We start from the raw sequence: 15570 nt of genomic DNA on the forward strand, positions 1-15570 counted from the left end.
CACTTTCATAGACAAGCAGGTTTCAAACTGTTGCAGAATTATTTTTTCCTTTAAAAATCAGAAATATCAAGGTTTATTATATCCAAGTAATCCTGCAGCTGACATCAGGCACTTTTGTGAGAAATATCAGCAAAGCATCAGTTCAGTCTCCCAGAGCCTGGATCTGCCTTTCCATGAGCTGGAGCTGGAGCTGAGGAGAGCTTTGATTCCTTTGCTCCCCTAAACCTTCAGAAACCCCCTCCAAATTCCTTATTAGGAGTAAATGGTAAGGACTTCTAGCACATGGTCGTGTTTGCAGTGATGATCCTTGACTTGTGTTCTCCTGAGCAGCCAAGTGGAACCTTGCCAGTCTTCATTAAATAATTCTCTTTGGGGTGAGTAAGGCTGAGCTCAAGTGATACCACATGCAGGCTCTAAAAATAGGCTGTGATCTGGGCTGACATGATGGGGTTTGGATGCAAATGTTGGATTGCTGATCATGAAATTTGAGCTGATGGGACTCTGGAGTTGGGAAGAGTTTGGATTTTGTCCTCAGCAGTGGTGGGACAGGCTTGGCAACATCTGGGATCGTTCTTTGGCTCTGAACTGCTCAGAATCAGGAGCTGGGTTTGATCTGTGCAAGGCCAAGAAGATTTCTCTGTATATTTCTATATATAACATTTAGGTACTACAAAATATTCCTCAGAATTAAAACTGCTCCTCCTCAAGTTCCTTCTAATTAAAGCCTGCAGTTGCTAAATTCTCTTTCCTACTTTGTAGCAGCATCCATGCCCCTGTTAGAAGGAATTTGTATCATTGCCATGCATGTGATTGTTTATTTTAGCATCCTGCTATTCACTAAAAAATGTCCCTTAAGCTAAAAAGAAAAGTGCATCCTAAATTGGGTAATTCCAACACACTGCTCCCTTTGCAGCTGCAGAACCAGCTGTGGGAGAGGTGCATTTGTGCATTAATGGTGCTGTGCTTGGGGTTTGGAGAGGGTTTTTCTCCTATTTTTGGAAGGGAGGGGAATTTTATAAACAAATTGTGGGATCATGCAAATCGGTTCATATCAGTTTAAATCAGAGTATTCAAACTCATTTGGTCTGTCAGGGTGGATGGGAATCCTGTCTTCATTCAAACTTGCTTCTTGAGATATCTGGAATTTCGGCAGCCACAGCAGGTCAGATCTGAGTCTCCTGAGCTGGGAGTGGGTTTTTAGGGAATGCTGTAAGAATGAGGGAAGTGCTCAGTGATGCCATTTTGCCTTCAAACAAGTGGTGGTGTGGGGCTTTCCTGAGGCACATCCTGCTTGTAATCTCCTGCTGGGCTCCTCACACCTTCCTGTAGGATTCTTTTTGAACCTAAATGTGCTTTTGATAACCCCAGTATGCCCTGACAGTGAGCCCCAGCTTTCCTTTAGCTGTTCCTCAGGAAAGGTTTGGATTATTGAGTCCCAGCTTTCCATTAGCTGTTCCTCAGGAAAGGTTTGGATTATTGAGTCCCAGCTTTCCATTAGCTGTTCTTTGGGAAAGGTTTGGATTATTGAGTCCCAGCATTCCTTTAGCTGTTCCTCAGGAAAGGTTTGGATTATTGAGTCCCAGCATTCCATTAGCTGTTCTTCAGGAAAGGTTTGGATTATTGAGTCCCAGCTTTCCAATAGCTGTTCTTTGGGAAAGGTTTGGATTATTGAGTCCCAGCTTTCCAATAGCTGTTCTTTGGGAAAGGTTTGGATTATTGAGTCCCAGCTTTCCTTTAGCTGTTCTTTGGGAAAGGTTTGGATTATTGAGTCCCAGATTTCCAATAGCTGTTCTTTGGGAAAGGTTTGGATTATTGAGTCCCAGATTTCCAATAGCTGTTCTTTGGGAAAGGTTTGGATTTTTTTTTGCATTGTAAACCACTGCTGGGAAACCTGTCTGGCTGCCTCTGTCCTGTAATCCATTGATGATTTCATCCTGTAATTCATTGATAATTGAGATCCAGCCCCTGCAGTTGTCCTTCTCTGGGCTGAAGAGATTTGGTCCTCATGGGGTGTCCTGAGGGCCTGAAGGTTGGCCTTGGCATCCATCAAATTAGGATTCACATCCAGGAAATTTTTTCCTGATCCTCATCCTGTTGCCTTCCTCTTCAGTCCTTGCCCAAGAAAGGCTTTAAGAATGTGCAAAACTTTGCATGTGCAAATGTGGAATTGCTCAGTCCTGGAATGGTTTGGGTTAGTAGGGACCTTAAAGCCCATCCAGTTCCCTCCCCTCCCCTCCCTTCCCTTCCCTTCCCTTCCCTTCCCTTCCCTTCCCTTCCCTTCCCTTCCCTTCCCTTCCCTTCCCTTCCCTTCCCTTCCCTTCCCTTCCCTTCCCTTCCCTTCCTTCCTTCCCTTCCTTCCCTTCCCTTCCCTTCCCTTCCTTCCCTTCCCTCCCCCCTTCCCTTCCCTTCCCTTCCCTTCCCTCCCTCCCTTCCCTTCCCTCCCTTCCCTCCCTTCCTTCCCTTCCCTTCCCTTCCCTTCCCTTCCCTTCCCTTCCTTCCCTTCCCTTCCCTGTCCCTTCCCTTCCCTTCCCTTCCCTTCCCTTCCCTTCCTCCCTTCCCTTCCCTTCCCTCCCTTCCCTTCCCTTCCCTTCCCTTCCCTTCCTTCCCTTCCCTTCCCTTCCCCTTCCCTTCCCATCCCTTCCCTTCCCTCCCTTCCCTTCCCTTCCCTTCCCTTCCCTTCCCTTCCTTCCCTTCCCTTCCCTTCCCTTCCCTTCCCTTCCCTTCCCTTCCCTTCCCAAACCTTCCCAAACCTTCCCTTCCCAAACCTTCCCTTCCCTTCCCAAACCTTCCCTTCCCTTCCCAAACCTTCCCTTCCCAAACCTTCCCAAACCTTCCCAAACCTTCCCAAACCTTCCCAAACCTTCCCAAACCTTCCCCAGTTTCCAAAGGTCAGAATGTTTGAAATGGATCTTTATTTGCTTGTGATAAGGCTGGGTAAGAGATGAAGTAAATGAGAGGATGACAAACATTTCCCTGGGATTTTGGGGTGCAGGAGTTTTTGGAGAAAGGATTGAAAACAACACAGGGAAGAAGATGAACTCTGGACTTGATTATGAGTAGCACAAAAGGTGGAGTAAGCTGTATTCCAACCTTCAAGTCATTTATTTAGCATTCCTCTGTAGATTTTGCAGTCTCAATTGCAGAGCAGAAACCACTGTGGTTCTCTTCCAGCATTTCAGCAGAGATTCATTAGGAAAATTCTTTCTTTGACACCTTTTGGAGAAGTCACACTCGGCACCCGAGTGTAAATAAAAGCAAGAATCAACTCTGCAGTACTTGATCTTTTGCTGGCAGCACTTCCCACGCAGGGATTGTGAGGGCTGTGTGTGGGCACAGCTTGATTAGGGACCAGCATTTGTAGATGCTCAGCACTCAGATCTGTGTTTTTCCTTCCCAAGCACCGGGAGAAGAACGGAACCATTTGGTTTGTGCCTCACACGTTCCGTCCCGTGCCTTCGAGCCATCACCTACTGCATGTGCAAAAACAAGCTTCAAAAATAGTTTAATAGAGGGAGTAAATTAATAGAAAAACTAAAAATAATGGTGCAGCAATGAGGACCTTATGCCCTTTTGTCTTTTTTTTTCCTGGGGTCTGTTTTACAGTTCTTTTCTGAGCTACAAACCCGTCCTCTGGGTTCACTCAGCAGTGATGCTGCTGGGAGAGGCTTTTTTGGGTGAGGTGATGTTAAAAAAAGAAGAATCCTCTCACCAGCACCTTTTTGGATGGGGATGGAGAGCACAAGTGCCTTGCTGCTGTTTTAGAGGTGTCCTCCACACTTCAGCTCCTGAGCTGGGCTCACGTTTCTCTTGCTGCCTCCATTTGCTAAATCCCTCCACTGTGGCTTTCCTGTCCATCTGCTCAGCTAAATCCACCTCTGCTCAGGCTACCGACCTTTATTTTACTTTTTTTTCCCCCTCCTGGCCAAAAGAAAGAGAATCTTGCCCTGTGTCTGCTGAAAGTAGATTTTCCTACCCCCAATTCACATCATCCCCTTTCATCCTGCTGCTGCCTTCCTCACCAGTGTTCTCCAGGAAAATCACACATCTTCACTTTGCCAGCCCTGCCTCTCCCATTTCTGCTTCCCTGCTCTTTCCAGTTCCCTACTGACTTCTCTTTGAAGCACTTGTGACTCCACCTTTACCCCTGACTCATCCCCATTTCAATTTCAATCACATTTCCAAAATCCCCAGAGCAGCTGGGGCTGCCCCTGCATCCCTGGAGTGTCCCAGGCCAGGCTGGACACTGGGGCTGGAGCAGCCTGGGACACTGGGAGGTGTCCCTGCCATGGCAGGGGTGGCACTGGGTGAGCTTAAAGGTCCCTTCCAACCCCAACCATTCCATGATTCCATGGAACACGTTCTACTCTTTCTCAGAAGGAATTTTTGCTGGACACAGACAATGTTAATTGATTCAATTCCCACAAATCCCTCTGAAACCCCTCTTGGCTCTTCATAAAGCACCTGAGAACAATTCAGCTGTTGCACACTTCATGGGCTGCCCACCTCGAGGCTGTGCATTGCCTTTTGTTTCACCATTTGTTTACATCCATTTGTTCTTCCTTATCCCTGTGTTTATCCTGAGAACTTCCTTTTTTTTGTTGTTTATTTTGCATTCTGCCAGGTCTGGTCACAGCATGGCTCCTCTCCCCCATCAGTAGGACCAAATAAAACAGGTCAGGACATCCTCTGCACCACCCTCCTGTGCTGCTCCTCTGGGCTCAGTGGGATCAGTTCATTTGTAGGGTTTTGTTTTCAAGTGAAGACTTCCCTGGGCTTGCCCAGCACGGCCCCATGCTGGAACCAGTCCCAGTTTGTGGTTTGGATGTGCTGAGCTGCCCTGGGGAGGAGGCACAGCAAGATTGGATCTTGAAGAGCTGCAGGTTGGGCTGTGCTGTGCTGCTCGGACACACAGCACCAGTCTGGTCTGTTTAATTCACTCCTTCAGAAGTAGCCAAGGGTTACACAAATAAAATCAGCTGCCTTTGATAGGTGTCAGCACTTTAATGAGGAATTAAATTAAGCCCTGGGTACTCCTGCCCATCTCATGGCACTATTTTTATCTCACGCTCTCCTTTTTTGTTGCTATTTCTTTTTCCCCCATATTTTATGACAATTGCTTGAAGTCCTGATCTGGGGGGGGGATTATCCCAGATACCTGCACAGCTGGAAACTCATCAGCCATTCAGATTCCTTCAGTGAGAGTGTCAGTTTTAGCACGAAACTCGCAAAGCTCACCGTGGTGATTTCAAATTTCCTCTTTAGTAGACATTTTGTTTGAATGCCATGAAGGGGCTCCTCTCCCCAAGCCCCCAGGAGCACAATAAGCTATGCTCTTTGAGAGAGCCCAGATGAGTACAAAGTTGCCTTCATTAAATTTTCTTTTCATGCTTTAGCATAGAATATTTCTTTTTAAGACTGTCTCTCTCTCTCATTTCCCTTTGTGTTTTCATCCTATTACCTTTATGAGGTTGTGATGCATCAGCTCTCTGGAAGAGGTGGGTGCACAGCTCCCTCAGAGGTTTATTCCAGCACTGAAAGATTATTCTGGCATGGGAGGTGCTTCAGGAGCAGCTGGAGAAGGGAAAGCAGATCAAGGGATTGCAAACCTAATAAAAGCACGCTGTTCCTCACATGCCATGTGGCTGCTGCTCGTGTTGACTTGTGCTGAGAAAAAGCCAAGATTGGAGATTTTGGGTGTGTTGGTTCTGTTAAGGAGCTCTGGAGTTGCACTGAGCTGGAGATCTGTCAGCATTCCCTGGCATTCCTGCTGCATTTCCATGGTTTGTGGTTTTCCTTCAGCTTAGTTGTGAAATCCCTGAGCAATTAATTAATTAATTAATTAATTAAATGTGGTGCAGGACACAATCTTGTTTACTTAACGGGCAGATCATGATTGGACAAGGGGCAAGAGATTAAAACTGCAAGAGGGGGGATTGAGATGGGATAATGGGAAGGAATTCCTGTTGGGGCCTTGGGATGGAATTCCCAGAGAAGCTGTGGCTGCCCCTGGATCCCTGGAAGTGCCCAGGGTTGGACACTGGGGTTTGGAGCACCCTGGGACAGTGGGAGGTGTCCCTGCCATGGCAGGGGTGGCACTGGAGGGGCTTTCAGGTCCCTTCCCACCCAACCCATTCTGTGATACTCTGGTGACACCTTGCCCACCACACGTCCCAAAATACAGATCTCTCTCAGGACAGGGGGTAGTTCAGGACCTCCTGCTCTGAGGATCTTCTGGCCCTCCCTGGGACCAGACCAGGTTTCTTTATCCACTCAGACTTTTAAAACCTCCACATTTTCCCAACAGATTCCACATAATTGCTGAGTTTGCACTGTTTACCTTTTCTTGAGAGCTTTTCCCTCAGTCAAACCCCACAGACCCTTAAATCCTTCCTGCAAAATGACCTTTATTCATGGAACCACTGAATGATTTGGGTTGGAAGGGACCTTAAAGCCCATCCAGATCCACCTCCTGCCATGGCAGGGACACCTCCAGTGTCCCAGGGTGCTCCAAACCCCATCCAACCTGTCCTTGGGCACTTCCAGGGATCCAGGAACAGCCCCAGCTGCTCTGGGAATTCCAGCCCAGCCAGGAATTCCTTCCCAATATCCCATTGAAGTAATAATTGCTGTAATCATAGCAGCTTCAGGAGGTTCTCTGTTAGGGAGATATTTCATTCCCCTTTGGAGGAGTTTCCTTGCTGTTGTTTCTGACCATCCATCTGTGAGTGAGTCCAGAAATCAATGGGAAACCCTTCAGAGGGGTTCCCATAATGCACAATGGAACCTCCTTTCCCAACAGGAGATCCTGCAGCCCGTGGTTTATGGCCCTCTAATGCCAGGCAGTGATTCCATTTAGTGCTTTCCCAAAAGTGCCAACAGAGCATTAGGGGAGTGGAACAAAGCCCAGCTGATCAATACAGAGACAGGGCTCACCTTCAGATTAATTCAGGAAATGGACTTGGCTGGCTTCAAGGAAGTGGCCTTGTTCTCACAAGGACAGAGCTGAGAGCAGGTTTACAAAAATCCCCCCTGAGTGGGAGGGGAAGGTCAGAGTGTGAAAACAAGTCACTGAGGGGCAGGAGATGATGTGTCTCACAGTGGCAGTGTGCAGAATCCTTTGGAACATTCAAATAAGGAATAATACCTGGATTTTGGGCACTGAGGGCATGACCCTGAGAAAAAAATACATAATTTAAAAGCTCTTTATCGTGGGTTGAAGAGTTCCCCACTGAAATGGCTTTAAATGCATTGACAGAATTTATGCAGCCATGCTAGAGCAGCCCATTCCTTTCTCTCTTCAGCTGTATATAAGAGTTCACGTTAAAATCATTGTGAATAAAGGCACAGCTAGGTTTACTGTGGGTATTTTTAGTTAATTCAGGCTCTCTTGTATTGATTTATCAATTCTCACCAGGAATTTGGGCATTTTAATCGAGCTCTGGTTCAGCTGGACCTAAATCATCACTGCTGGGCGATGTCTACAGAGAACATCCCTGCTGTTTCTGTGCTCCTGTCCCAGTCCAGACCTTGCCATCCTCCCTCCATGTGCAGCAGTTTGTGGTTGCACATTTTGATGCCTGACAGGCCTTTGAAGCACGTGCTGATCTCAGCACAGGGGGGATTAAGGGAAAATCCTCCCCCGTAAGAATCTGCAGAAGTTTGAACTTGGAGATCATAAAGTGTGGAAGCACCTGGGACTGCATTTAAATTCTGGTTTAGATTTCACAGATTCAGATAATGAATGAAAGGAGGAAGAGATGTTTTATATAGGTACATGCTGTAAAATCAAGGTGACTTAACAGTCTCTTTATTTTAGCTCCAAATCTTCAGTGATTGTCAAGAAATCAATTCCCCGGAGGAGCAGCGTTTGTGCTTCGTGTTTCATTTCCCTGATGGAGTGAAATAGATCTGCCTTGGCCAATCAGCAAAATGAGAAGCAGAACCACAGAGTGGGTTGGGTTGGATCGGGAGGGATCTTGAGGATCATCCAGTTCCAACCCCATTTCCATGGGCAGGAACACCTTCCACTATCCCAGGGTGTTCCAAGCCCTGTCCAGCCCAGCCTTGGACACTTCCAGGGATGGGGAGGATGCCTTGAGAAGGCTGAGCTAGAGCAGAGGCTGGGCAGAGTTCCAGAAGGAAGCAGGGATTGATTCCAAGGATCTCCTCCATGGCTGCACCTTGGGCAGCACCAGAGCCCAGCCAGGGCTGCCCCCAAGATGACCCAAAATGGCCCCAAAATGCACCAGCGCTCCCGGGGTCTCTCCCTGGGATCAGCTCTGCTCCATTCCCACCTTGCAGTTCATTGTCCCAGCCCAGCTTTAGCCCAGGCACTCCCACCCTGCTTGTTTTTCTCTCTCCAGCCCACGGGGTTTGTGCTCCGGGGCTGGGATTTGTCTCATTTGTCCTTGGTGCCCAGCTGGAGCAGGAATTGTTTTGTCTCCCTGCTCTGGGCACAGAGCTCACCATCCCATAATATGAAGCTCAGACCCACACACTAAAGCAGCACAGAATGTGAAAAATAGAAAAGCCAAACCTGAGGCATCAGGGCAGCCCTGGGCAATCATTGCCAGGACCTCACCATCCTCACAGGGAAGAATTCTTTCCTCTGGCAGTGTCCAAGGCCAGGTTGGAGCACTCTGGGATAGTGGAAGGTGTCCCTGACCAGGGCAGGAGGTGGAACTGGATGTGCTTTGTCCCTTCCAACCCAAACTGATTAACTAATAATAATAGTAATAATAATAATAACATAATGCAAGTTTTTTGTCTTTCCTGAGGTGTTTTTAGAAGGAAGCCCTGAAGCTGTTCTCTCTTCCCACAGGAGATACGAGTCCCACCCCATCTGTGGGGAGCTGCAGGATAAAATCCTCCAGTGCTACCGGGAACATGCCCAGGAGACCCTGAGCTGCTCTGCCCTGGCCAGCCAGTACCTGCGCTGTGTCAATCATGCCAAACAGGTGAGCTGGGCCTATTCTCTGTGAAAAGTGATGGAATGATGAGCAGAGGAATTTCTAATTAGTCCTTCCTCCATGCCTAAGCATTTCCCAGTGTGTGCATTCCCAGAGCTCTGTGGAGACCACTCAGAGTTGATTTAAATGCTCAGGTTTCCATCTCTTCCCCTGGGAAGCTGTTGTTTAGTGTAGCAGCTCTTGCTGTTGGCAGATGTTTCCTGTTATCTACAGTTTTAGCAGTAAAACAAGGGGATTAAAATACCTGCCAGTCTTTGCCATAAGTATGAGAAATTCATGGATGTCTCAAACTACGTTGGTGACCACTTGGAATTCTTGATTTCTTCTGTCATGTGTTTTGCAAGGCTCTAAAACTTCCCTTTGCCTGCTCCTGCCTTCCTCCTTTCCAGTTTTGTAAGGTATGGATGTCACTGCCAATTAAAATCCTTATGCTTTATTAGTGCAGCACAAAGGAAAATACAAAAATATGAAAATCATTAAATTAGAAGAAGCTACAATTTCTCAGTTTGACTCTTTTTCATCAGCTTGCATCTTTCAAATGCAGAAATGCACGTATTGACCTCAGTTGTGTTCTTAAACAAAGCAGGAAATGTGCTCACAGCCCCCATGCAGGATGTGTAAAAAGTGCTCAAATCTGTCTGTTGATCTTTATTTCTGCCCAGATCTGTGAGTTAATATTTGAGCACGTGAGCACACCCATCTCTGTGTGAGAGCAGAGACCTGGTGAGCATGGCTGGTGTTTGATCATGGTAATCACCTTCCCTGGGCTTAACTCTGCCTGGGCACAAAATCCCTGAGACTTTGCCTCTGATCCTTCTCTGTGACCTTTTGCTTTCCAATGCAGCAGCCTCGAGCTGCTGTTCCCAGAGATCTGCTGGAATTAACACTGCTCATTGTTCCTCGGTCACTGAGAGCTCCCTGTCCCTTCCAATTCAACTCCTTTATTCTTTCCTTTATTGGTATTTGTTGTGCCAGCCCTGGAAGTGTCCAAGGCCAGCTTGGAGCACCCTAGGATGGTGGGAGGTGTCCCTGACATGGCAGGGGTGGCACTGGATGGGCTTTAAGGTCCCTTCCAGCCCAAACCCTTCTTTGAATTCCATGATTTTTGTTCCTTCCCATTTTGGAATGCACCAATCTCCTTTTTTAGGAGAAGTCCAGTGAATAACACGAGAATCACAGAATCATTAAGATTCTTTAGCCCATCCAGTCCAGTTGTTCCCCAGCACAGCCAAGGTCACCACTGACCCTGTCCCCAAGTGCCACAGCCACATGGCTTTGAAATCCCCCCAGGAATGGGGACTCCAGCCCTGCCCTGCCTGGACAAACCTTGGAGTGAAGAAATCTTGCACAATATCCAACCTCAACCTCCCCTGGTGCACCTTGGGGCTGTTTCCTCTTGTTCTGTCACTTGGAGCCCTGTTTTGGTTTGTTCTCTAGTGGATTTCCCCATGGCCCTGCAGCATCTGCAGCACTAATTTACTGCTTGTATCATTTTTTAAATTATTTTTTAAAGTAACCAGAAAAAAATGGATTAATTACTTAGACATGTTTAAGCTCCAAGTCGAGTTTGTATCTGATAGGGATTTCTTCAGAAGGCTCTGATGGGGATGAATTAATTCATGTTCAGAAGGTGCAGGAAAAGCAAATTGCATAAATATGAGCATTAGGTTTTTGAACCCTTTAAACACCTTTTTTTTTTGTGTTGAAGATCTTCATCCAAGCCTGTCAAGTAGTTAAAAGTGTTTCTTAAATGTTTCTTATTCTGTTTCACACATGCTTCAAGATGAGAATTCAGAGAGGCTTCTCTCATGATAACAGAGAAGGAGAAGCCTTTTATGATGGAAATATTTGCAAGCAGGAGCAATTGTTTTTCATAATGAACTCCAGCCCATCCTCCACGTGCTGCAGCTGTAATTGTAATTATTTTTACTCACTGTTTGCCCACATGTCCAGACAGTTCCTTGGAAATAATTCCTAAACGCTGCTATAAAATCACTTCAAAATTCCCTTCTCTGTGGGCCTGCTTGGGAGCCAGAGGAGGGGGATAAATGGCAGATTCAGAAATGAAAAAGTTAACTGACACTGGCTACAAGAAACAAAGGAAGAAGAAAATTTGCTAGAGGGAATAGAGCAAGATATTGAAAAGCAAATAAGTGAACTAATCCGATTTCCTGGCGGTGAGTCTGGGCACTTGTGCTCGGGCTGAGCACACTCTGTGCTTTTCATAAATTGAATTTATTGACTCCTCTTTCTTCCCTATCTTGCTTATAATTATCTCCCCCTCTCTTCTGTGTGCTCCTTATTTCTCATGCTGTCTGTAATCTCATGTCTCTATCTGTCCTTTCCTCCCCTCTTTAGAAAAGCCCAGAGAGTTGTTAATTCACAGGGGTTTGACACACTGGTGTATCTTCCCTTGAAATCTCTTCCCAAAGTCATGAGAAGCTGGGGAGATAAATTAAACTCTGTTATTAATGTTTGCATGTTATTATAATGATAATGCCAGTAATGGAGAGGAAAACTTAACCTAATGGAGCCATTAAGGGGAAGATATTTGGATTGTGTCTGGCATTTATTTATGCTGAGGTAACTCCAGCCAGACCATCCATGGCTTTTGAATCCTTTTTCCTGGTTTTCCAGCCATGGATATGGACTTGAACTGTTAAAATATACATTTCGGGCATGCTTTTCTCAATTTTTCCCCCTCCTGGGTTACAAGAAGTTCTGATTCTTACATAAAAACACAACTGGTCCATGGTTTAACAAATCTGTGCAATAATTTCCTGTTCAACCATTGAATTCCAGAAGGATTCAGGCCTCTGCAGGCAGGTGAGATTTAAGAGTACTTAAAATAACAAACAGCAGCTGCTGGTGCCTGGCAGCCTGGCTACAGAATGTTATCCTTTAGCCTTGGATAAAGTGTAAATAAATAGTGCAACCACTATTTTAATTTGTTGGATCAAGTGGGTCCTTAATTGTGCATCCTAAATAGAACAGAACCAGGATTTTAGCCTCATCCTCCAGTATTTTTACTTGATACCAATCTCCAGCCTAAGAGAAAAATAGATGGAATTTGTGTATCTGGAAACAGTGAATTGAAATGCTACAAAAAAACCTCATCATTTAACACTGCTCTCATTGAAGGAAGTTTATTATGGACCAGCTTCCCTCCATGGGGTTATGTACAAAAATTAAAATAAAAAGAGAAATATTTTAAATGCATTAATTTTTAAAGGCAAGGAAAAAAATGCATTAATTTAAAAAGGCAAGAAAAAGCACTAAAAAGCCCCAAAATGTAGATAAAACTAAAGCAAAGCTTGGAACACCCCTGTTTGTCTGAAGGTGAGATTTTGTGGGCAGAAATATGGATATGATGGACAAATATCTGCATGTCCTTTCCTTAGGACACTAAACAAATGCAGCCCATTTTTCTCCGATCCCTTGGGAATTTCCTCTGTTAACTTGTGCAGTGTTAAACCAACATAAAGTTAATATTCAGCCCAGAGATGGCTTGGAGTGAGTCTGTAATTCCTGTGCAAAAAGGAATTTTCCAGGTAGAACTTTCCAGAAATCTCCATGGGTGTTCCATGGATTGGAGGTTTTGGTAACAGATGAAACTTCCCCAGATTTTTTTTGTAAATGCACCCAAAGAGCACAAAACTGACTCCTTTCATTCCATCAGCCTCTTCTTCTCCTCTGTGGATGGGCACAAGGACAGGCACCTCCTGCTTGTGTGGATGCCTTGGAGAATTCTACAGTCACAATTGTTAAGGTTGGAAAATACCTCCAGGATCATGGAGTCCAAGCATTCCCAGCACTGCCAGGGCCACCACTGACCATGTCCCCAAGTGCCACATCCACATTTTAAAGGCTTTAAATCCCTCCAGGAAGGGGAACTCCATCCCTGCCCCCTGGGCAGCTGGGCCAGGCTGGACAATCCTTTTGGGAAAGACATTTTTCCTAAAATCCAGTCAAAGTGCAGCTCTTCACCCTTGCAGGGAGTGAGTGGAATAGCACAGTTTACTGGCTTCTTTTAGGAATAATATCAGAATTTGGTTGGAGCCAAACCTGACATGGTTTTAATTCCCTTTATTGTTATTTTTCCCTAATTCCCATGGCTGTGACAACGCAGTCCAGACTTCCAAGCTGAGTAGTGTTGCTCAGACACCTGAATCAGCTGTTTGGAGGATTTCAAGGTTTAAATTTGGGTTTGTTCCTCAGAATTATCAAATCTCTTCCTACCATTTCTTGCAAGCAGAGACTCATAATTAGTCCTTCCTCATTTGCTGGGTTTTCTAGGCAAGAAGAATGGTTTGGCTTGGAAGGGGCCTCAAAGATCATCTCATTCCACCCCCTGCCATGGCCAGGGACACCTCCCACTATCCCAGGCTGCTCCGAGCCCTGTCCAGCCTGGCCTGGAACATTTCCAGGGACAGGAAACCTGGTTTAGTGAAAAGAATTAAATTATTTTTAAGCTCTTTTCCAAGCCAAACCATTCCATGCTCTGTGGTTCTGTAGTGAAGCCCAAGCTGAGTGCAACGTGTTCAGACTGTTGGGGTTTTAATTCTAACTCAGCACCCAGGAAGGAGCCAGGCAAGGGATACTCAGTGTTGGATGTTCCCAGGATGTTTTTCCTCAAGAGTTTAATTGCTGGGAATGGGATTTTTCTTATTGTAAGGTTGGGTGTTTTAATTTCCTTTAATAGCCACAGCACCAAAGCCATGATAGCACAAGGGGAGCTGAAAATGGATCATTAGTGAGACTCTTCAGGCCTCCAAACCATTGCTTTGTTGAGTCCTCAAACTGCTTCATTCTGCTTCTGGGACTTGTCTCTGGCATGATGTGTTTGTCAACAGCGTTTTTTATTTCAAAAAATTGCACATCCTAGGAAAGAATTGTAGCCAGACTTCAGAATAATTTGGAGTTACTGAAATATGTGTTTCTCTCTGTCTCTCCCCTCCCCTCTGATCATTTTTGCAGCAGAGAATGCTCGGCAGAGGAGGATAAAGGCATTGTCCAAATCAAGCACAAGACCATCAACTAATTTCAGCAGAAGAGCTTTTTTTTTTTAATCCCCAAGAACGACCCAGCAGCCCATTTGCAGGGCAGCCCAATAAAGAGAAGAAGTGGAAGAACCATTTGAAGGGCAGCAGGCTCAGGGCTCAATCAGCAGGAGCACTCGGGAGCCAGACCTGGATCTCCTTCCATCAGAGCTCGCCCGTCCGCGGCCGCATCAAAGCCCACTTATTGCTGATTGAAGGAAGGCACAGAAAAGAGCCTTTCTCTGACCTCAGAGAGGGGGAATATCCTTCAAATGCTGCTGTTTCACTGTAGGATCTCCTCAGAAACATCTCTCTGTCAGAGGCAGGGGTGTAACCCTTGCAGCGCCGGGACGTGGCCGTTCCTCGGAGCAGCCCCTGGTCCCCCTGGCAGTGTAAAATTGTAAATTGTGCTTTAACTTATTTCCCAACTGGCCTGGCTCGGTGAAGTCTCTCTCTGCAGGCCTTCTGCTGGAATGGTGTTTGTGACCCAGTGCTTAGGGTGCTCCATGGCCTTTGGTTCCATGGGATGGTTCTGTTGTGCTCCTCGCTCGTCTCAAGTGCTGACGAGAATGCCTCGCTCTGTACCAACAATAAATCTATTTTATGCACAAGATTGATGCTGCAGTCTGTCTCCCTTCCCACTCCTCGGGGGTGGATGGTGTTCCCTCTGCTGTGTCAATCACACTTTGCCAGCAGATGTTGTTGCTGAAGCTTTCAAGCACAGACTTTGATGCACAACCAGCCCTGGTGTCAGGAAGGGGGCTTGGATTGAGCTGTTTTCCATCACAGCCACCTAAAAGGATCCCACGTGATGGGAGTGTTGTGATTTATCCAGCACCACTTCCCTCCTGGGGAAATGCTTGTGAATGGAGCAGCACAAACTCATTGCCTGAGAGGGTGTGGGTTCCCCATCCCTGGGAGTGTCCCAGGCCAGGTTGGACAGGCCTTGGAGAAACCTGGGATAGTGGAAGGTGTCCCTGCCCATGGCAGGGGGGTGGAATGACAGGGTCTTAAGGTCCCTTCCCACCCAAACCATTCTGGGATTCTGTGAAAGGGCAGAACCCCCCCCAAAATCTTCAAACCAACTTTGTGCAAGCACCCAGTTTCCTTTAATTTTTTTTCTTCAGGGAGAAACTGCCACAATCCTTGTCCCAAGCAATCTTAGAAGGGACTTTTTACATAATAGTGAAAGTAATGATGTCAAATGAGCAGCGAGTCTGGAGCCTTCTGCTGTTTATTTACCTGTTCTCCCTCTGTAATTGGCTGTGTTTGAACCTCATCCTACTGAACAACTGCGGGTGCACCTGTGGATCTCATTTATTATTCATGCAAAATATTACCAGTGACTTTCCTAATTATCAAGATGCTTTGTGAGCACTGTTTAATTAAGGACTTTTTTTTCTTTAATGCTTCCCAGAGAAGCTGGGATTTTTTTTTTTTTTAACATGCCAAGCAACTGTAATGTTGGTGGGAGGGGAAGATCCTGGAGTTCAACATCAGGTGCCAGGTAAACTGCTCAGGAGAAACAACAGGGATATAAGCACCGTGTTTACACGGTGACT

The 15570-nt window shown here is 46.1% G+C and overlaps 1 protein-coding gene across 1 annotated transcript in view; it reads left to right on the plus strand.

Annotated features, from left to right (window-relative positions):
- CHCHD3 (coiled-coil-helix-coiled-coil-helix domain containing 3) overlaps nucleotides 1–14621 on the plus strand; it is a 142754-nt gene extending 128133 nt beyond the window's left edge. Inside the window, exons 7-8 of the mRNA XM_018922345.3 lie at nucleotides 8822–8957; nucleotides 13947–14621. Coding sequence (XP_018777890.2) covers nucleotides 8822–8957; nucleotides 13947–13973 — 163 coding nt within the window. The 3' untranslated portion in view covers nucleotides 13974–14621. The remainder of the gene's footprint in view (nucleotides 1–8821; nucleotides 8958–13946) is intronic.
- The last annotated feature ends 949 nt before the right edge of the window (nucleotides 14622–15570 follow it).

The sequence above is a fragment of the Serinus canaria genome, chromosome 1A, assembly GCF_022539315.1.
Source record: "Serinus canaria isolate serCan28SL12 chromosome 1A, serCan2020, whole genome shotgun sequence".
Lineage (NCBI taxonomy): Eukaryota > Metazoa > Chordata > Aves > Passeriformes > Fringillidae > Serinus > Serinus canaria.